The following is a 22,993-nucleotide window of genomic DNA, read 5'->3' on the forward strand; positions in this document are numbered from 1 at the left end:
ACCAGTTAGAATGGCAATCATTAAAAAGTCAGGAAATAATAGGTGCTGGAGAGGATGTGGAGAAATAGGAACACTTTTACGCTGTTGGTGGGATTGTAAACTAGTTCAACCATTATGGAAAACAGTATGGTGATTCCTCAAGGATCTAGAACTAGATGTACCATATGACCCAGCCATCCCATTACTGGGTATATACCCAAAGGATCATAAATCATGCTGCTATAAAGACACATGCACACGTATGTTTACTGCGGCACTATTCACAATAGCAAAGACTTGGAACCAACCCAAATGTCCATCAGTGACAGACTGGATTAAGAAAATGTGGCACATATACACCATGGAATACTATGCAGCCATAAAAAAGGATGAGTTTGTGTCCTTTGTAGGGACATGGAGGCAGCTGGAAACCATCATTCTTAGCAAACTATCACAAGAACAGAAAACCAAACACCGCATGTTCTCACTCATAGGTGGGAACTGAACAATGAGATCACTTGGACTCGGGAAGGGGAACATCACACACCGGGGCCTATCATGGGGAGGGGGGAGGGGGGAGGGATTGCACTAGGAGTTATACCTGATGTAAATGATGAGTTGATGGGTGCTGATGAGTTGATGGGTGCAGCACACCAACATGGCACAAGTATACATATGTAACAAACCTGCACGTTATGCACATGTACCCTATAACTTAAAGTATAATTTAAAAAAAAAAAAAGTGTCAGGGTCATGAAAGTCAAGAAAAGACTGAGGAATCGTTCTAGGATGAAGGAGACTAAAGAGACATAACAATTAATTACAATATATGATTTGGAACTGGATTATTTTGCTATAAAGGACTTTACAGGGACAACTAGCAAAACTTGGATGGGGCTAAGGATAAGATGACAGTAATGTGTCAGTGTTAATTTCTTGATTTTGATGGGTATACTGGGGTTATGCAGGAGAATATTCTTTAGAAAAAAATGATGCACTAAAATAATTCGGATGATGTAGCCATCATATTGGCAAATTACTCTTACATGGTTCAGGAAAAAATTCTTTATACCGTACTTGCAACTGTTCTGTAAGTTTGAGATGCTTCAGGAAATATATACTTAAAGGGAAACCAACTATACCAGAAACTCAGCTTCTGAGTATGTTAAAGAGCTGAGAAGGGAAAGAAATTTTACTCAATGAAAGTAAATTTTGTTTAAAGCACCCAGGTAATGTGAGGTGAGAATCCACTGCCTAAAGAAACAAAGTTTTCTCTATTGCTCTTCCCTGAGATGCTGCTTCTCTCTCAATACTTCCATAAAACTTCTACCACTGGGTCTGGAGCTTCTTTGTTGCTTACTGATGCTTTCAGACATTCTTTGTCTCTCCTCCCTAAAACCACTTACACCACTGGCTTTGAATGTCCTGTGATCAGACAGTATAGTACTACTCACTATCTTGCTCATTTTTGTACTCTATAAACCCTGGGAAGCCTTCATTTCTTAAAGGCTTTATTTCCTAATTTAAGGTCACTTTTTCAAAAACTAGTCTAGCCATAACTCTTGGTGAACTCAATAGCTATGTAGGTAAACCTTCTAATTTTTGATCTCCTGGGTTCCTTTTCTCCTCTTTTTAAGTGTTCTTGCCCTCTAACCCTCTCAGCCGTCACTCCTGTGATCATTCCCTAGACTTTTATATTACTAATGACTGCAATCCATCTGTAATCTGAATTTCTTTTTTTAAATTTCCAACTTTTTAAGTTCAGGGTACATTTGCAGGATGTGCAGGTTTCTTATACTGGTAAATGTGTGCATGGTGGTTTGCTGCACAGATCATCCCATTCCCCAGGTATCAGGCCCAGCATCCGCTAGGTATTCTTCCTGATCCTCTCCCTCCTCCCACCCCCTACCCTCCAACAGGCCCCAGTGTGTGTCATTCCCCTGGATGTGTTCATGTGTTCTCATCATTTAGCTCCCACTCATAAGTGAGAACATGTGTAATGTTTGTTGTAATGTGAATTTCATCAACCTCCCCTCCCATACTTCCACCTGTCTTTCTAGTTCATACCTTCTAAGACCACAAGTTCAATAATCCTTTGACCACATTTAGGAGTAGATTCCATGAACTGTACTCCTTTTCATTATCCCATTTCTCTTAATTCCTTTTTTCCTTACCCATCTTAAATCTTGTGATCCATGATTATAATACCCTTGCATATAACCTATTAAGGATATATGCTACTCTTGCTTTGTCATATTGACCTGGATAAATCCCAACTCCAGCTCTCTGCCCAATCCATTACTTGTACCCACAAACTGAATGTGCCTGGAGAAAAATACACAGCTATCTTGACTGGCTATACTTTAAATTTATGACTATTAATTTCAAGTGGGTCTTTACTGCTGCCTAGCAATCACACTGTATTTTCCAAATCCATTTTATCCCCATATTCTTAGATGACTATTTCATAAATTATTTTCTCTCCTCAAACCTAGCCTTCAGTCTCACTGATAAATTTGGTTCTTATTTCATGAGAAAATAAAAATAATCAGAAGTTCTATAAGCTCTAATACTGGATCTACCTGCAGATGCACCTAGACAAACTCCCTATTTCTCTGCTCCCCTTTCTGGCAAAACTCAAAAGCCTTTGCTATTTAGTGTGTTTGATTGATCTCCCATTCTCTCTTCAGCTCATTGTGTGATAACCAGCCTCTAAAATGGCCTCTAACGATTCTCTTCCTGGTATTCACACTATTGCATAATCTCCTACAAAGGACCAGGGTTGATCTATGTGATAGAAGTGATAGCAGGGGCTGGGCACAGTGGCTCACGCCTATAATCCCAACACTTTGGGAGGCTGAGGCAGGTAGATCACTTGAGGTCAGGAGTTTGAGACCAGCGTGGCCAATATGGCGAAATCCTGTCTCTAGTAAAAATACAAAAATTAGCGGGGTGTGGTGGCAGCCACCTGTAATCCCAGCTACTTGGGAGGCTGAGGCAGGAGAATTGCTTGAACCTGGGAGGCAGAGGTTGCAGAGTGAGTTGAGATTGTGCCACTGCACTCCAGCTTGGGCAAGAGAGTGAGACTCCATCTCCAAAAGAAAGCATAGTAGGATTTGTGTGAATATAGCAGAAGTAATTGACTATAACCTAATGAGAGATCCTGAGTCAGAGGCATGCAGCTAAATTTCTGACACACAGAAACTGTGAGATAATGTTTGTTGTTTTAAACTAAATTGTGGGATAAATTTTTACACAGCAATAATTAATTCATACTCCAATCAGACTTTAGCCCATATAACTGTTCTTATCAAGACCACTAATGATTTCTGCTTTGCTAAATCTAAAGGTCAGCTTTCAAACCTCATCTTACTTGACTTACAATCAGTATCTAACATAGATACTATGATCCATCATATACTATGCATTCTCTCATTCTTGTTTTGTTTTTTTTCTACTTTTTTTTTTTTTTTTTTTTTTTTTGAGACCGTTTCTTACTTTGTGCCTAGGCTGTAGTGCAGTGGCACTTATCTGCTCATTGCAGTCTCGACCTCCAGGGCTCAAGCGATCCTCTCACCTCAGCCAGGCTAAATTTATTTTTTATTTTTTGTAGAGATGAGGTCTCATTATATTGCCCATTCTCTCGTTCTTGATACACTTCCTAAATGTACCTTTCTGGACATCACACACTTCTAGTTTTACTCCTACCTCATGGGCCACCCCTTTTTTGTCTCTTTTTTTTGGGGGGGAGGGTGCTGTTTTTTTTCTCATCAAGAAACAGCATAGTGCCGTGGTTAGGAACATAGATTTTCAGCCAGACTGGCTAGGTTTTAGTCTTGATTCTGCCACTTACTAGATCTGTGATCTTTATTCACTCTTCTTTTCCATGCCTCACAACCAATTCTTCAGCAAACCCATTGGTTCTACTAACAATACTAAAAATGATCAGACAGAAAAAAGAAGGCTGCCTTTAGGAATGCTCTAAAGGAATTCTCATGCCAGATAAGAAGTTGTATACAAAATCAATAATTCTAAATTGCTGTGGAATGACTTCAGTGAAAGTTGCCTATATCCTCAACTGACATCAATATTTTAAGCTTTAAAAAAGAAATACCAGTGACTTACCTATAATAAACATCTTAATTTTATTCTCAAACCAGAAGCAACAGGCAACAGATGTGCAACTTCTTAGTAATTCATTCACTCATCCAATCAACAAATATTTACTGAATACTTATTATGTATCAGGTATTCTCTAGGTGTTCAGGATACACAGTAAAATGAAAGAGATAAAAATCTCTGACCTCATAGAGCTTATATCCTAACAAAGTGGTGTGATAGAGAATAAATACAGTAAGTAAATGATATAATACATTTGAAAGTTATAAGTAGTAAGTGCTATGGAGAAAAATAAAGGAAAGAGGGATGAGAAAGATAGCAATTTTAAACAGAAAAGCCAGGCAATGCTTTCTTGAGAAGGGAACCTATCAGCACAGAACAAAACTGATTCCTGTGTTCTTTCCCCTACTACATGCCACTAGGTCACTGTTGCCTCCTTCACCCTAGCAGAAGTCTGGAATTTTATTCTCTGAAGAGAATCAAAGTCCTCCGACCTAAAAATCACCTGGCAAAACCTACAGCGCATGAATATATGAGCATAGGCATATTGAATACTAAGTGCAGAGATTCCAGAATTGTTCTCTACTGGGCTCCTAGAAGGCTGTCAGCTAGATTCTTACTCTCTAGGAAGGAGACAGACAAGAGTCTTCCATGGCATTTCAAGAACTGTAAAATCTGAGATTTTACCAAACTTGCAACCTAACAAGCTAGCCTGCCACAGTTTCATATATGTTGGCAGAAGGCACAAGATTCTTGGGTCAAAGACAAAAGGTTTGATTATGCACAGCATTGTAAGCAGCATGAGCTTCTTGTTCATATTAGTTTCCCTTGTATTCACTCCCCCAAGTCCCATGGGAGTGACATGGAAGCCGGTCAGGTGGATACTATGCATACGGTGGGTTTTTGGTCACAATTGAGGAATCTTAAGCTTAGGAAACCTCTATCTTTTAAAAGGGTAGCTATAAAAAAACCTATCTAACTTTTGCACTGTCCATTATACTGGAAGGTAAATAAATGTACTGTATGTTCTAGACAGAGACACTGTCTATAACTTTCAAAGCTGTTCACTGCACACGTATCCTTAAAAAGATAGTCTGTAAACAGAAAGGTTTTCAGTGTCTCTGCTCATAAAATGTTTCTCTCTGCTCAGAAACATGAGAAACCATGGAGAAGAATTTTCAATGATATATGCAGTATAATCTTAGATTCTTCACAGTTCTTGACATGGGGAATCTGCTGAATCCAATGAAAAATAACTATTTATACTGACTTCAAAGATTCCTTAGACAAATGGCTTACCATCACCCTAAAATGAAACTCAGACAAGTCCCCTGTATGCTCTCAGAATTTCCCATCAGCCTTCCTTTCAGTCATGTTTAGACAACTGAGGCCTATCAAATATCAGAAGGAAACTTTTAACATGTAAGTTAGAGACTAAAACAAAGAGAAAAAAAGTAATTTATACAAAAAAAAATTTTAAAAAAGAATATTGTTTTTAGAGAAGATACTACATTCATGAAATAGGAAAACATTGCTATAGCAAAGGAACACTCAAGAGAAAAGAGCACTTGGATTTTAAAATGAAGAGAGAAGCGACGAGACAGAGGGAAGGAGAGAAGAAAAGGAGAAAAGAAGGAGAAAGGGAGTGGGAGAGAGAATAAGAGAGGGCAAATGACAGAAAGCACAAAAGCAAATAACTCAAAAGAGAAGAAAAAACTAAAATTTAAGAAAGCCAGTAAAGATGATCCACCTTGTAAACAAAAGAACTTCCAAAAAGAAAGAACAAAGAAAACAGATGGGAGATAATTATTAACAAATTAGAAATTTCTCAGAACTGAAGTACTCAAAGACCCAAGGTACATCATTATGTGCTATCAGAGCCCCAGTTACCAAGAGGATGTTCTACCAGATTCTTGAAAGGGGAAAAAAGTCACAGAGAAGATTAAAAATCAGTCATTTATTTTTTACGGAGAAAAAAATAAGATTAGTAATCAGAATGGCTTTGGAACTCTCAACAGCAATGCTGCAAACCAAAAAATAATGGAGTAATATTTTCAAAATTCCAAAGAAAAAAGATTTCCAACCTAGAATTCTATACTTAGCTAAACTTCCAAACAACTGTTAAATGTAGAATGAAAAGATTTTTAGATGCTAAAGGCTTCAAAATATTTATTTCCCATGCCACTTTTCTTACCAAGTTAACTATAGGCTCTACGAAACTGAGAGAATAAACCAAGAAAGAGAAAAAGTAGATGTTAGGAAATAAGAGATTCAACATAGAAGAGATGCAAAGGGAATGCCTAGGAAGATGGTGAAGGAAGATCCCAAACAGATCCTGTTCCTTATGTATACAGTGACCAATGTAGTTTGGATTCGTGTGCCATAAACGATAGATATGTTAACATCCCTGCTGTTAGGGTACCAACTTTTAACCTGAGGACAGATCAAAAGCTTGGCTAGATTCTTTTCAGTGCTTGGCTTATTTGAAGGTGTACCAATGAAGTTTCTTGTCTAGATCATCTGACGATACTATTTTCACTTCACTGAAGTTTTCTGCTTTGACCTGCTCCTGAGAGTTGGAGGAGGGCAATGTTAAGTTTAGATGCAAATCAGTCTATTCCGTATGTTAGATATTCAATATTTTATCACATTACAATCTTGCCAGAAGCCCTGAAAGTGGTAAACTCTCAGTTTTGCACAATTCACTCTTGACCTTGCCCATTAACATCTCCAAAGGGAGTCTGAAAATCTTTCAGGTATAAAGAAGCATACCATAACCCAGAGACTCTGTTCAACTTTTCTTTTGGGAGACTTCTTTTAATAATAGCAGTATTTATGCTATCTTACACAGCTGGGTTTGTGCTTAACACTCAGTTTTTTTCAAATTCAACTAGATATTTCCTTGGAATACACTCATTCTGACAAAATACATTCATAATGATAATACTATAAAGAAAGCAAAAGAATAATTAACACAAACGTCAAGGGGGGATACAGGAGGATTTTACAGTACTAGTAATGTTCTATTTCTTAAATAAAACGTTGGGTAGCTGGGTGTTCCTTTATTATTTAATAAAATAATGTGTTACATAATCTTCAAATAATGTGCAATACATTTCACAATACAAAGTTACACATTCATTATATAGCTGCTTTGTGCCATGGATTGTTCTCAGCTAAGTGGACTGAACAAAAAAACCAACCATTTTCCCTGACCTCACCTAATTCTGTAAATTACATCTACACTAAGTGTTACAGAAGACAGAGTGCTATGACATCTTACAATATGAGGGTGAACTTAGGCTGTGAAACCAGGAAAGGCTTTGGTGACAACATAGCATTTGAATTGAAACACCATGAAAAAGAATTAGTCAAACGAAGATAAAAAGGAAGAGCCTTTCAGGAAGAAGAAATAGAGATTTCTTGAAGGCAAGGACCTTGTCTCATTTACTTCTTACTTCATATTAGTATTATGAACACGGTCAGCACTTATGGATGTGGAGAAACTGAAACTCTTGTGTACTGTTGGTGAAAATGTGAAACAGTATAGCTGCTGCGGAAAATACTATGGGGGTTCCTCGAGAAATTAAAAATAGAGCTATTGGCCACACACCTGTTATCCTAGCACTTTAGGAGGCCGAGGAAGGAGGAACAGTTGAGTCCAGGAGTTCAAGACCAGCCTGGGCAACCAAGTTAGGCTCCATATGTACAAAACATAAATTTTACAAATTTGCTGGGCATGGTGGTGTCCAGCTGTAGTCCCAGTGACTCATGGGGCTGAGGCAGGAGGACTACTTAAGCCCAAGAGGTTGAGGGCAGTAAGCCATGATCACACCCCTGCACTCCAGCCTGGATGACAGAACAAGACCCTGTCTCAAAAAATAAAAATAATAAAAATAGAACTACTATATAATCCAGCATTTCACTTCTAGGTATTTATCCAGAAGAACTGATAAAAGAGGGTCAAAGAGACAGTTGCACACTCATGTTCACTGAAGCATTATTCACAACAGTCAAGAGGTAGAAACAACCTAAATGTCTATCTACAAATTAATGGATAAAGAAAATGTGGTATGTACATATTAGAGAATATTATTCAGCCTTAGAAAAGAAAATCTTTGCATAGCTACAACATGGAAAAACCTTAAGGACTTTATGCTAAGTGAAATAAGCCAGTCACAGAAAAGCAAATACTGCATGACTCCAATTATATAAGATATCTAAAGCAGTCAAACTCATAGAAGCAGAAAGCAGAATGTGGGGTGACAGGGTAGGAAAATGGGGAGTTGCTGTTCAATGGTATAGAATTTCAGTTATTCAAGATAACAAAATTTTAGGCCACGCGTGGTGGCTCATTCTATAATCCCAGCACTTTGGGAGGCTGAGGTGGGTGGATCACTTGAGGTCAGGAGTTTGTGATCAGCCTGGCCAACATGGTGAAACCCCATCTCTACTAAAAATTAAAAAAAAAAGAAAAAAAAAAAATTGGCCAGGCGTGTTGCTGCATGCCTATAATCCCAGCTACTCGGGAGGCTGAGGTGGGAGAATCGCTTGAACCAGGATGACGGAGGTTGCAGTGAGCCGAGATCACACCACTGCAGACTGGTTGATAAAGTGAGACTCTGTCTCAAAAACAACAAAAAAAAATTAAATAAATAAGTAAATAATTGAAATATTGTTCTGTTATTTGTTTTTACACTTTAATGTTACCAAACTAAAGGCCCTGGGAAACAAGAAGACCTAAACGTGTATGCTAAGTTTACTGTCTTGAATCTGAAACTTTGTTTTCTAATATTTGCTAGATGATAACAACTCCATTAAGTTAGAAACCACATTAATCTTTTCCACTGCTTTAATTTAGGACTGAGCACTTTAATTTAGGTCATACACATAATAGGCAATCATAAAGTATTTATTTAATAAACGAATTTTTGTCTAACTTCTTAATTTAATATCCTATTTCCTTGTTCAAATGACTTGATTTTTATTTTGCCTATCAGTTATCTGCTAACACAAACATTCAGATCTATAGTTTTAAAGATTTGAGATAATAAGAGGCCTCTAAATGCTTACATTCAATCATGATAATTTATATTTTATTTCTATCACTGTCTGCATTTCCATTTCCTTTGGTTAAACAGTTAGCACTGGTATCTCTCATTTACTCTGTGAACAAGTGAATATTCATTCAACCATAATTTATTAAGTCTCTCAAGTATTGGGAACTAAGAGACATGAACATAAGTAAGAACTCTGCCTATCTTCAGAATTCCCAGTCTAGTTTGGATAGAAACATTCAAATAAATAATTGTAGTACAATGTGATAATCTCTTAACTGCCTATTTCAGCAGGCCAAAGCAAATGGCACTGTAACACTATCTCTTAAATCAGGTAAAAAGACAATTAAAGGGCAATGATAGAAGCTGTTGAATCTGAGGAAAGCAAAATGGAGGCTTGCCAAATGACTTCCATTTTGTAATCTATGAAGTTTAACTGAAGGACCTAACTTTACGGTGAGTTTTCCATTCATGGCTGTTGAGATTATTCAATAACTGATAACAGTAAAGAATAAGTGACAATATGAATTGTCTCTAGCTATATGTTTAACTTTTCCTCATTTTTTTTTTAAAAAAAGCACTGTACTTTAATGGTGATTGATGTTTGTTTTAGCAGAATCCCATTTCTGAGAAAAAATTAACAATATAAGCTAAGAGAGGTACGCAGAAAGTGCTATGGGCCAGGAGTGGTGACTCATACCTGTAATCCCAGCACTTTGGGAGGCAGAGGTGAGAAGACTGCTTGAGGCCAAGAGTTCGAGACCAGCCTGGGCAACATAGTAAGACTCCCGTCTCAACAATTTTTTTTTTCTTTAATTAGCCCAATGTGATGGCATGCACCTGCAGTCCCAGCTACTGTGGGAGGCTGATGTGGGATTATCACTTGAGCACAGGCGTTCACGGCTGTAGTGAGCTATGACTACACCACTGTGCTGTCATGATCACTTAAGTAGAAAACGGAGCTTTAAATATACTGTTTGAAGCTACAGACACTGGTCAGAAACACATAGGACAATAACAGTATCTCTCAAAAGGTTGAGGGAGAGGGAACGAGGAAATGGTGTAAATAAGATAAAGTCTTTTTATCATAATAGGAAGTCCATGGACAATGTCCATATGGAGGTAACCACATGGACTAGAGACATGGGTAAAAGTTGTTACATCTAGAAAACAAGCTATCATTTTTACTACAAGTCTTTCTGGACTAATTTATCTTTGTTGTTGTTGTTGAGATGGGAGGCTTGTACTGTCGCCCAGGCTGGAGTGCAGTGGTGCGATCTCAGCTCACTGCAACCTCGCCTCCCAGGTTCAAGTGATTCTCCTGCCTCTGCCTCCTGAGTAGCTGGGATTACAGGCACCCGCCACCATGCCCAGCTAACTTTTTTTGTATTTTTAGTAGAGACGGGGTTTCACTATGTTGGTCAGGCTGGTCTTGAACTCCTGACCTCGTGATCCACCTGACTCAGCCTCCCAAAGTGCTAGGATTACAGGCATGAGGCACCGTGCCTGGCGGCTAATTGATCTTTTAACTGTATGCTGTATTATTTTGATAAAAAAATTTTTTTCCAAAAAGAAAGATGGATAAATATTAAAAAGCAAGCTAAACAAAATACATTTAATCTTAGTAATACTATGGTTACTACTGTAAGTCATTATTTAAACTTTTTATGAAAACTGTGTAACATTTCAAACTGCAGCCAGATTCCTAAAACCAGCAATGACTTCTCTGTTGTAAAAGTCTATGAACGCTTTTCTTACTAATCAATTTTCAACAGTTCTATAAACACTCATTGTCTTTCATGACTGATGTTATTGCAGATGACAGCTATTTCCTGACTCAAACCTCTCACTGTCAGCATAATCTTGTACTGGAAATAATTTAAATGTATTGCAATAGGCTGTATAATACCATCTAATTCCCAACCCATTCAACCTGCTCCACTGTAACTCACAGACAGAAATCATTATTTTAAACTATTTTTCCTAAAAGTTTTCTCAAAATATACAGAAGGTATATGAATTATGGTAAAATTCAGCGTTGGAAGGAAAAGGTACTAAGATGAAAGTACAAATCAAAGTTAAAAGAAAAATAGAGCAGGTAATAAAAAGCATAGAGAAAATCCAAGCCCTTAAATTTTAAGGAATTTTTAAGGAACAGAGGTAAAAAATTAATACAAAGGATAAAAGAAAACTATCCTATATAAAGCTATTTATGTTCAAGGATAAGGCTAGAAATCAATGATATGTATTTATTAAAAGTTAGTTAAATACATGGGAGTAATTTCTTGAGGCAGAAAAGGATACCTTTCCCTAATAATTTACTAACAGTAAAAAGATATACACTGTAAGAGCTCTTTAGTACTACTGTAAAATGAAATTTCGAGAGAAGAAGGGTATAGAAGGCAAAAACAATATCTCAAAGATTGTAATAAGTTGGCTGTCTTCTTTGTCCTGTTTTTTTCAGATTGCTGGGGAGGAAATGCATCTAGACAGAAGAACATTATTTTGGTTCAAACTAACACTTGTGAGACTCATGTCATAAGTCACCACATCCCATCAACCACTATTCTCTATAATATTCATATTAATTTAACATTTAACAAGACAGAGGCTATTCTGGGGTACACTGGCAGGAAATATACTTGATATTTTACCAGATTTACCTTATCACAGGTGACCAGAGGATGAAACAAGATTCAAAAGCTATGGAAAACGACCTACACATAAAAGGTAATCATGTTGGGAATAGTGTCAGGCAGGGGAAAAACAGCATGTCTCACAATTTGTTCAGAGTCACTTTATTGGAAAGGTTCTGCACATATCTTTGCATACTACAAACAAGAAAAACAAGTTATCATAAATTAGAGAATTAAAAATAAAACATGTTTATAAAATATTTGAAATATGAAATATCTTGAGAAGTCGTATTTGTTAGTACATTTCAGACACGAGACAGGCAAAAGTTCGCGATTTTGAAAGAGAATGAGAAAAAAGAGTGAAAGAAATTTTACGTATTTCTTTCTTCTTCTGTCCAAAATCTGCTTCTTGTGCTTGCTATTTTGGTTACTATCTTTTAATTAAAAGTATGTAATATTCTAAAAATTTCTGGTATAATGCTATTAAGAAATACACAGAGATAATGTTTTCACATATGTGAGATTTTCACATACCATAATATGGAAGCTTATCATTTTCAAACCCAGGCTTCCCTTTTATAGACTGGTGTCTGCCACAAACTACTTTATTTTTAAAGATATTTCCTTTAAATATACTAGTAAACTATCAGATCACTACATTTCATACTCTTTTATATGCAATTGAGTATCAGAAGCTAGAAATTTAATTGGCAGCAGCAATGATTAAATCTAGTCATAACTAAGAAAAAAAATTAAGTACTCAGTAAAAGGCTAAGAGAAGGTACTTTATCTGGGCATTTCTGACACAATTTGTCGTAATGTCAAAATAACATTACTTCGTAAATAACATTAATTACGCGTAATATTTCTGCCATACAAATGATCTAGAGATTGAATTATAACTTCTGTTAATTTTTATAAAAGATAAATTCTTTCAAACCAGTATTTAGTTGATGAAGAATAGTGATCGTGGAACTTGGTTCAAATAGAGTTGTCCATAAAATAAATTCATTTTTATCTTTTCTAGAATACTTTTTTCTCTCAAAAGACAAAGAAGGGACTGAGCAGCTATAAAATGTCCACTTTTCTGGTGAGTAAATAAAGGTAAAACTGACAACATTGAACAAACATACTCATTTGGAAAATAAAATGTCAAATGGAAGACATTTCTTGTATAAGATGAGGCTAAATACAAATATCACAATATTCTCTTGTTAATGCACAGATCAGGTGTAACCTAATAAAGGCTGAATGATTACATGCCCTGAAACTATGTATGGAAAGAATCTTGATTGAATCTGTAGCACCACCCTGTCACTATCAAACATAATAATAAATGAACACTCACTGGATCTGAAAGCTCAGTTGTTGCTGTAAATAGTCACTGACAGACAGAAAACGTCTCAGTCATGTACTTAGCTCATAAATTACTAAAGGCAAAACACTCAAATAGCCTTGGAAAAACATCTGTAAGATGTGACATGCTATGAAAATATAGAAAGGACATTTCCTTGTTGCCATAAAGTATATCTGTGCCCTTTAAAACATAGCATCCACTCTGAGTTATCAGGATATAAACTGATCTCAAGGGTCAGAAGTTGTTGAATGACACACCTGACTTTAGATCACTGCGATGAATAGATTCTGAGGTTCCTGCCCAGAGTCATAATTCTAAACTATTGTTAACCAAGATAACGCCACTACCACACCTGAAAAGGGTGCTCCTGACTGAACTATAATACAAGTAGCAGCAAGCATGGTCACTCGAGGGCCACTGGACTGGGAAGAGTAATCAGGGGTTACTGTTAAATCTTTTGACAATTTATTTCTGATGCCCTTCCTTATCCTCAACTCATAAGTCAATAAGCACAGGTAGAGAAATGCTTCCATAAAGTTAGGGCAAGGTAACCAATTACTAAAAGAGGAAGTTACTTGAGGAATAAGTTAACATTATGAAGAAAATAGTCTTTAATGAAACACATCAACCAAATCAAATATTGTGACACTTAATTCTATCCTCTACACCAACCTAAAAATCTAACCGACAAGATTTTATTTTCAAATGATACTTTTGTCCACCAGTCATTATTCTGACATTCAAAATCTTTCTTGGAATGTATCTGTAATAACCAAGCACGGTTAAAATTTCCAGTCCTCTGAGGTAATTATTTGGAATCTGCGAAAAACAAAGTAGAAACAATGCTCTGTATGATATAGAGAAATGCTAAATGATTAATGGTTAAATCAATGATTTAAAATGTTTTATTTGTAAATGTAAAGAATTTCTAAATCTATTTGTTCAGAAAAGGAATAATGAAAGAATGGCAAAATCTGCCTAACATAACAAGGAGATAGTTGGGTTTGACACAAGTAAGACTATATAGTAACTGAAATTTAGAATTCAGCAAATGTTTTCTTCTAGCACACTTCCTTTTGGCTTTTGAATCAATCATTTGCTGAGAATTTACAATTTATCTGGTTTTGTCTGTTTTCTACCATTTCCCCACTTCTCTTTCCAGAATTATCTTTTTTCTCCATTGATTAGATTTTTCTGGGTTAAACTGACTAATTTCACATCCAAACATTTAAAAAGTAATGTTACCTCATTAATTCCATATTAAAATGAAACAAAATACAAAAATCTTAACTTCAGTACAAATTATGAACTCAATCTCAAAAAATTTCTCAGGTTCTCATACAAGGACAAGTTTAGTGGTCAAGAATTAATATTCAGGCCAGGTGTGGCGGCTCATGTCTATAATCCCAGCACTTTGGGAGGCCGAGGTGGGTGGACCACGAGGTCAAGAGATCGTGACCATCCTGACCAACATGGTGGAACCCCATCTCTAATAAAAATACAAAAATTAGCTGGATGTGGTGGTGCACGCCTGTAGTCTCAGCTACTCAGGAGGCTGAGGCAGGAGAATTGCTTGAACCCAGGAGGTGGAAGTTGCAGTGAGCCGATACCATGCCACTGCACTCCAGCCTGGGCGACAGGGCAAGACTCCGTCTCAAAACAAAATGAATTAATACTCACAGGTTTGACATTATTTCTCTCGAAACTTTATAATAAGGAACAAACATTTTTAAAATGTATTACTTAAAAGTGGTTAGCCTATTTAACCTTGTGGAATATATGTCAAGTATCTTGCCATCTTGAAAGATATCTCACAAACTAAAGTCTGAGGATTTTCTCAACTGGCAACGTCAAGAGATAAAACCGAGCTAGAAATCTAGTCTACTACATTCAAGGATATTCAAAAGAGTACACCAAATCTGTCATGTCATGTCAGCTTGTTTTGTTACCTCTATGTTTTGTGAAAGTAGACTTACAAAAGAAGACCTATTATGGCAATAATATATACATTAACATGTAAGGCAAGCCAAGAATAAATTTTTTCATTTTAAGATGAATGGATATACAAAATATATGTATATACACATATACATGTATATATATGTATACGTGTGTGTGTGTGTATTTGTCATAAGCAACAGACCTCTGTGAGAATTTTAGTAAGTCTTCAGGAAGATAAACTCTACACTATGTATAATTCACTAAAATTTAACGTTAGTCTCAGGATACAAAATCAATGTATAAAAATCACAAGCATTCCTATACGCTAAGAACAGACAGACAGCCAAATCATGAGTGAACTCCCATTCACAATTACTACAAAGAGAACAAAATACCTAAGAATCCAATTTATAAGGGAAGTGAAGGACCTCTTCTAGGAGAACTAGAAACCACTGCTCAACGAAATAATAGAGGACACAAACAAATGGAAGAACATTCCATGCTCATGGAGAGGAAGAATCAATATTGTGAAAATGGCCATACTGCCCAAGGTAATTTATAGATTCAATGCCATCCCCATCAAGCTACCAATGACTTTCTTCACAGAATTGGAAAAAACTACTTTAAAGTTCATATGGAACCAAAAAAGAGCCCACATTGCCAAGACAATCCTAAACAAAAAGAACAAAGCTGGAGGCATCACACTACCTGACTTCAAACTATACTACAAGGCTAAGCAACCAAAACAGCATGGTACTGGTACCAAAACAGATACACAGACCAATGGAACAGAACAGAGGCCTCAGAAGTAACACCACACATCCACAACCATCTGATCTTTGACAAACCTGACAAAAAGAAGAAATGGGGAAAGGATTTCCTATTTAATAAATGGTGCTGGGAAAATTGGCTAGCCATAAGTAGAAAGCTGAAACTGGTTCCCTTCCTTACACCTTATACAAAAATTAATTCAAGATGGATTAAAGACTTAAATTTTAGACCCAAAACCATAAAAACCCTATAAGAAAACCTAGGCAATACCATTCAGGACATAGGCATAGGCAAGGACTTCATGACTAAACACCAAAAGCAATGGCAACAAAAGCCAAAATTGACAAATGAGATCTAATTAAACTAAAGAACTTCTGCACAGCCAAAGAAACTACCATCAGAATGAACAGGCAACCTACAGAATGGGAGAAAATTCTTGCAATCTACCCCTCTGACAAATGGCTAATATCCAGAATCTACAAAGAACTTAAACAAATTTACAAGAAAAAATCAAACAACCCCATCAAAAAGTGGGCAAAGGATATGAACAGACATTTTTCAAAAGAAGACAATTATGCAGCCAACAGACACATGAAAAAATGCTCATCATCACTGGCCATCAGAGAAATGCAAATCAAAACCACAAAGAGATACTACCTCACACCAGTTAGAATGGCGATCATTAAAAAGTCAGGAAACAACAGGTGCTGGAGAGGATGTGCAGAAATATGAACATTTTTACACTGTTGGTAGGACTGTAAATTAGTTCAACCACTATGGAAGACAGTGTGGCGATTCCTCAAGGATCTAGAACGAGAAATACCATTTGACCCAGCCATCCCATCACTGGGTATATACTCAAAGGATTATAAATCATGCTACTATAAAGACACATGAACATGTATGTTTATTGTAGCACTATTGACGATAGCAAAGACTTGGAAAAAACCCAAATGTCCATCAATGACAGACAGGATTAAATAAATGTGGCACATATACACCATGGAATACTATGCAGCCATAAAAAAGGATGTGTTCATGTCCTTTGTAGGGACATGGATGAAGCTGGAAACCATCATTCTGAGCAAACTATCACAAGGACAGAAAACCAAACACCGCATATTCTCACTCATAGATGGGAACTGAACAATGAGAACACTTGGACACAGGAAGGGGAACATCACACAGTGGGGCTGGTTGTGGGGTCGGGGGATAGGGGAGGGATAGCATTAGGAGAAATACCTAATGCAAATGATGAATTAATGGGTGCAGCAAACCAACATGGCACATGTATACATATGTAAACAAAACTGCACGTTGTGCACATGTATCCTAGAACTTAAAATATAATAATAAAAAATAAAAAAGTTAACATTAACCAACATTTTAGTATCCATAGTATGATAAAAGACAATCCTTAACACTTCAAATACTCAACAAATTTTTTAAAATTTCAAAATGGACTGAATTACGCTCAGCATAGCTCTAGTGTCAGGTGTATTTTATTATTTTTATGATGCTTTAAAAACTAGTAATTTCATATTAGGCTTACACAGTAACTCTTTAGAATGTTTCATTAACTGGTTCATTTTCTAACTACATGTAATGACACAGCATATATTGTATTGGGAAAGCTGTTTTAACTTAACCCGTTTAATGCTGGTGTCTCTCCTTAGAATATGAGTAACTAACAAAGCTGCTGTAACATGTCTATTTCATACCTTCCTACATTGCCTTTTGGCTCTGTTTCATAATTAGAGAACCTAATCCAGAAAAAAAAACTGGTTTAAAAAATGTCCTCAAAATCCATACCATAAAACTTTATCATAAAACACCTTTATAATCATAAGTCAAATTATATGTTCCCGTTTCTGTGTATCTTTTTACATTGCATCTTATATAATGGATACCAAATCCTACGTTTGTTTTCATGAAACTTTAATATACATTCTTTGATGTGCTCATTGTAAGAAATCTCATTGTAAGAAATCTAAGAAGGAGACAGAGTATCTATAATCAAGTATGTTTTACTGAGGCCCCAAATATATTTCTTATAATGGTTATCATAATGATGTTATTTTGTATCTTATATCTGTAATGAGAAAAAAATTTATGAAAAGTTATTGGCCATTATAATGTTGTTTCAGATTACTTTTTTAATTTGAACATATTCCTTGGCTTACCTGTTGCATGTAACAAACTAGCTTCTACTCTGTGGGGAATTCTTGATGGAATTTTCATAGAAGCACGAATCTGGTAAAAACTAAAGAAAAATAAACAAGGAAGTTATTTCAAAACATATTTAAAAATATAGAATGCCCCAACTTCCACATTTGTATCTTTATTAAAATAATAAAGTTGACCTAATTATATCAGTCTCCTATAACATAATACTATTGTTGGAAAAAAAAAAAATCAGGCTTACATATCAAATGTAAGCATGGCATAAAACCAAAAGAGAAACCCAGTATATATAAAGATAAATGAAAGAAACAGATACAATACATACAATATTTTTTACTTTATATGTGATAGCAATCTGAGGAATTAGAAAAGCATCTAAGAGCTTCATTGTTTCACTTGGTTTTAAAGGGGCATGACAAAACTCCATAAAGTTAGATGACTTGTTAAGATTAAGATGAGGACTGAGAGTAGAATGGTATTTACTAGAGGCTGGGATTGCAGGGGGTGGGAAAAGAGGAGATGTTAGTCAAACAGTACAAAGTTGCAGTTGGACAGGAGTAATAAGTTTTAGTGATCTATTGCACTGCATGGTAACCACAGTTAATAATAATGTATATCTCAAAATCCCTAAAAGGATAGATTTAAAATGTTCTCACTACAAAAAAAAAGTAGGTGAAGTGATATGTTAATTAGCTTGATTTAATACATACATCAAAACATTACATTGTACTCCATATATACAATTTTTGAATTGTCAAAAAATTTTAATTTAATTTTAAAAATATGAAAAGAAAGTCACCTCTCTGTTAGAATGTATCAGGGAAAGTCCATTCTATATTAACCATTTTGAGGGAAGAAAACATATCTAAATATTCCATACCAATGGTCTACAGCTTTCTTAAAGGGCTTGAAAATATATTTTTACTTTGTGGGCCATAGTCTCTGCTGTGACTACTCATTTCTACCGCTGAGCAAAAGCAGCCATAAACTAAGTAAATGGACGTGGCTAGGTTTGGCTCAGTATCAAGCCAGATTTGGTCCAACGGCTGTAGTTTTCCCACCCCTGTTTATGTTTTCCCACAATCAGCACCATGATAGTATCTCACCTAACATTAGATGAAAAAATATGTCTTTAGTTAATGATATGCACACTATGAATCATTAGATTTGCTTCCTAATTAGATTTTCTGGTAATAATTATGATTTTAAAACAGAAATTAATGGATAAAAAACAGAAAAAGCAAAATACTTTTAAAATAGCCTATCATAAAACTGATTCTGCAGAATTTTATAAGATGCTATGTCAATAGGCCGGGCACGGTGGCTCAAGCCTGTAATCCCAGCACTTTGGGAGGCCGAGACGGGCAGATCACAAGGTCAGGAGATTGAGATCATCCTGGCTAACATGGTGAAACCCCATCTCTACTAAAAAATACAAAAAAACTAGCCGGGCGAGGTGGTGGGCACCTGTAGTCCCAGCTACTCTGGAGGCTGAGGCAGGAGAATGGCGTAAACCCAGGAGGCGGAGCTTGCAGTAAGCTGAGATCCAGCCACTGCACTCCAGCCCGGGCGACAGAGTGAGACTCCGTTTCAAAAAAAAAAAAAAAAAGATGCTATGTCAATAAAGTGTTAAAAAATTTTTTTTTTAATCCCCACATTTAATGTATACTAGAACACCATATAGTAATTTATATTTATATTCCCTGAATGCCATTTGTTCATCACTTATTGAAGATCTATGCGATAGGTGTTAGAAATACACGGAAAGAAACACTAAAAGCAAATATACACATTATTTTAAATAAAGTTCATCTGATATTTATGAAAGCAGTCTACTATTGTAAATACATTTCTAATTAAACTTATTGCTACTTTAAAAGGTATAAAAGTTTTTAGATAAATAATTTTTTTTCTTTTATTCTTTTTCTTATGGAGACAGGTCTCCCTCTGTCACCCAGGCTGGAGTGCAGTGGTGCAACCATGGCTCACTGCAGCCTCGACCTCCTGGGCTTAAGCAATCCTCCCATCTCAGCCTCCCGAGTAGCTGGAACCACAGGCATGCCTGGTTTTCTTTCTTTTCTTTCTTTCTCCCTTTCCTTCCTTTCCTTTCCTCCCTTCCCCCCTCTTTCCCTCTTTTCTTTCCTTTCCTCCCTTCCTCCTTTCCTGCCTTCCTCCCTTCCTCTCTTCCGCCCTTTCTCTCTTTCTCTCTCTCTTTCTTTCTTTCTTTTCTGAGACAGAGTCACACAATCTCTGCTCGGTGCAACCTCCACCACTCAGGTTCCAGCAATTCTCATGCCGCAGCCCCTGGAGTAGCTGGGATTACAGGCGTGTACCACCAAGCCCGGCTAATTTTTGTATTTTTAGGAGAGACAGGGTTTCACCATATTGGCCAGGCTGGTCTCAAACTCCTGACCTCAAGTGATCCACCTGCCTCCCTTCCAAAGTGCTGGGATTACAGGTGTGAGCCACCGCACCCAACCCCAAAGTTTTAAATGTGGATGAGTTAATTATTTTAAAAAATATATGAAGTAAGAGATTAAAAAAATTCAAAAATCAAAGAATAAAACACTTCCATGTTAAGAGTTGTGGTGGGCTAGGTTATTCAGAACAACCTCTTGCTAAAAGACGATGCCAGGTAAAATATAAAAAGTATATCTGTAAAAGTATTGAAGAGCTCACAAGATAGTATGGAATTACCAAGGAAAATTTAAAGGAAAGCAAAATCATAGTGAATTAGGCAAAGCAATTAAGCTGCTTTTGTTCTGAGGCCATCTGTTGGTATATTCCAGCAAACCTTAATTGAGAAGAAAATTGAGATGAAAAAGACCAATCAACCAACAGAAAGAAAAGGTATGATTAAACAGTTCATAGAAAAAGAAATGCAAATGACTCTAAATATACAAAAAGAGTTCAATTTCACTTATAATTTTAAAAACTATAAATTTTCACTACAAAAATATATCTATTCTCAACTATCAGAATGACAGAAATCCAACAATCAAACAAAATATAGTCACTCTTCATTCAACAACAGGGATACATTCTGAGAAATGCATCCTTAGATTGATTTCGTAACCGTGCGAACAATGTAGTGTACTTACACAAACCTGCTGGTTATATTACACAGGCAGACTATACCATATAGCCCATTGTTGCTAGGCTACAAATCTGTACCATGTTACTATACTGCAAACGGCAGGCAATTATAACACAATAGTAGGTATCTGTGTATCTAAACATAGAAAAAGTAATGTATCGCACTACGAGGTTACCAAAGCTGCTACCATCATGAGGTGATGGGAATTTTCCAGCTCCATTACAATCTTATTGGACTACTGTCATATTTGCGGTCACTGACCAAAATGCAGTTAAATGGCGCATGGGTGTAATATGTGGGCAAGCCTGTGGGTAAACAGGAATTCTACCACAGCACTAGTGAGATCACAAAATGGCCCAACCCCATATGGAACGTAATTTGGCAAAAAAAGAGCAAAAACAGGTGTCATTTACCCTTTGCCTCAACAGCCCACTTTTAAGAAGATATCCCAAAGATAATATGGCAAAAATATTAAATGATATACACAGATTATAATATTAGTTGCAACAGCAATTGCCATATTGTAGTATTAACTGCAATGGGAAAATGTAAGATAAAAACAAAACGTCCGATGGGGGACTGGTTGAATAAAATACGGTACAACTATACAATGGTGTAAAATGCAGCTGTAAAAAGGAATGTGAAATATCTCTTAGATTTTTGTAAATTTAAACTTGGTGGTTTAAGCTAAAGGTTTGATTAGGTACTTCCTACAGCATTATATCAAAGGACATATAATGTCTGGTTGTCTCTTTTTTTTGTGATATGATGGATTCAGGTGTTACCACCCGAATGTTAATCACTCACACTTAGAGGAGTGACCTCTGAGATACAATTTTAAACAACAAAAGCAGGGTACAGAGTGTATGTATCCTATGCTATCTTTGTGTAAGATGGAAGGGTGTGACTATATATTTATTTGCCTGTATTTTCAAAAGAAAAAAAATAAAAGGATACACCAAAAACTAATAAAAATGAAATGGTTACCTATGGGATGAGGAGAGAGAAGGTACAGGGATCAAAACAAGATCTATCTCAATATAGTGGACTTTACAGAGTTTTGATTTTGGACCCATGTAAATTTTTTATATAATTATAAAACAAAGAAAATGTCAATCCCTAAACAACCCTAAAACAAATAAATGTAATGTATGTCTACTTGATTGTAATTCCACAGAGAATTACTTCAAGTGATTTTTAAAACAGTATTTTGACTGCCTATTCCTCATGGGATATATCTCGGCAAAAAAAAAAAAACAAAAAACCATGAAGAAATTTTCAATATTTATGGTCTTGGTGGTAATGCTGTATTATTCTGAAACTATTCTACACAGAAATATCCACACACATACATAAAGTAAGTAATGATCTACATTACTAGGAACAAAGATTTTCGCTATAAGTAAGAGACACAAACATAAAATTAAAAAAGTAAAATCCTTGTAAACTTAAACTAGAATTGGAAATATCAGTATACATTAATCATGTATTTTTCTTTTAAAAATGTATTTGTGGTCGAGCATGGTGACTCATGCCTGTAATCCCAGTACTTTGGGAGGCCAAGGTGGGTGGATCACGAGGTCAGGAGTATGAGACCAGCCTGGCCAACATGGTGAAACCCCATCTCTACTAAAAATACAAAAATTAGCCAGGTGTGGTGGCCAGCACCTATAATCCCAGCTACTCCGGAGGCTGAGGCAGGAGAATCACTTGAACCCAGGAGGCGGAGGTTGCAGTGACCTGAGAACGTGCCAGTACACTCTGGTGCCAGTACACTCTGGCCTGGGCGACAGAGTGAGACTACATCTCAAAAAAAAAAAAAAAAAAAAAAATTATTAGCTAATGCTGTTAA

The 22,993-nt window shown here is 36.2% G+C and overlaps 1 protein-coding gene across 8 annotated transcripts in view; it reads right to left on the reverse strand.

Annotated features, from left to right (window-relative positions):
- The window catches only part of FAM135A (family with sequence similarity 135 member A), a 152,699-nt gene that overhangs the window by 104,653 nt on the left and 25,053 nt on the right, over positions 1 to 22,993 (reverse strand). For all 8 annotated transcript variants that reach the window (XM_026446739.1, XM_026446748.1, XM_026446743.1 and 5 more), the window contains exon 5: positions 18,044 to 18,123. In XM_026446739.1, coding sequence (XP_026302524.1) covers positions 18,044 to 18,123 — 80 coding nt within the window. The remainder of the gene's footprint in view (positions 1 to 18,043; positions 18,124 to 22,993) is intronic.

The sequence above is a fragment of the Piliocolobus tephrosceles genome, chromosome 5 (assembly GCF_002776525.5).
Source record: "Piliocolobus tephrosceles isolate RC106 chromosome 5, ASM277652v3, whole genome shotgun sequence".
In the NCBI taxonomy this organism is placed as follows: domain Eukaryota; kingdom Metazoa; phylum Chordata; class Mammalia; order Primates; family Cercopithecidae; genus Piliocolobus; species Piliocolobus tephrosceles.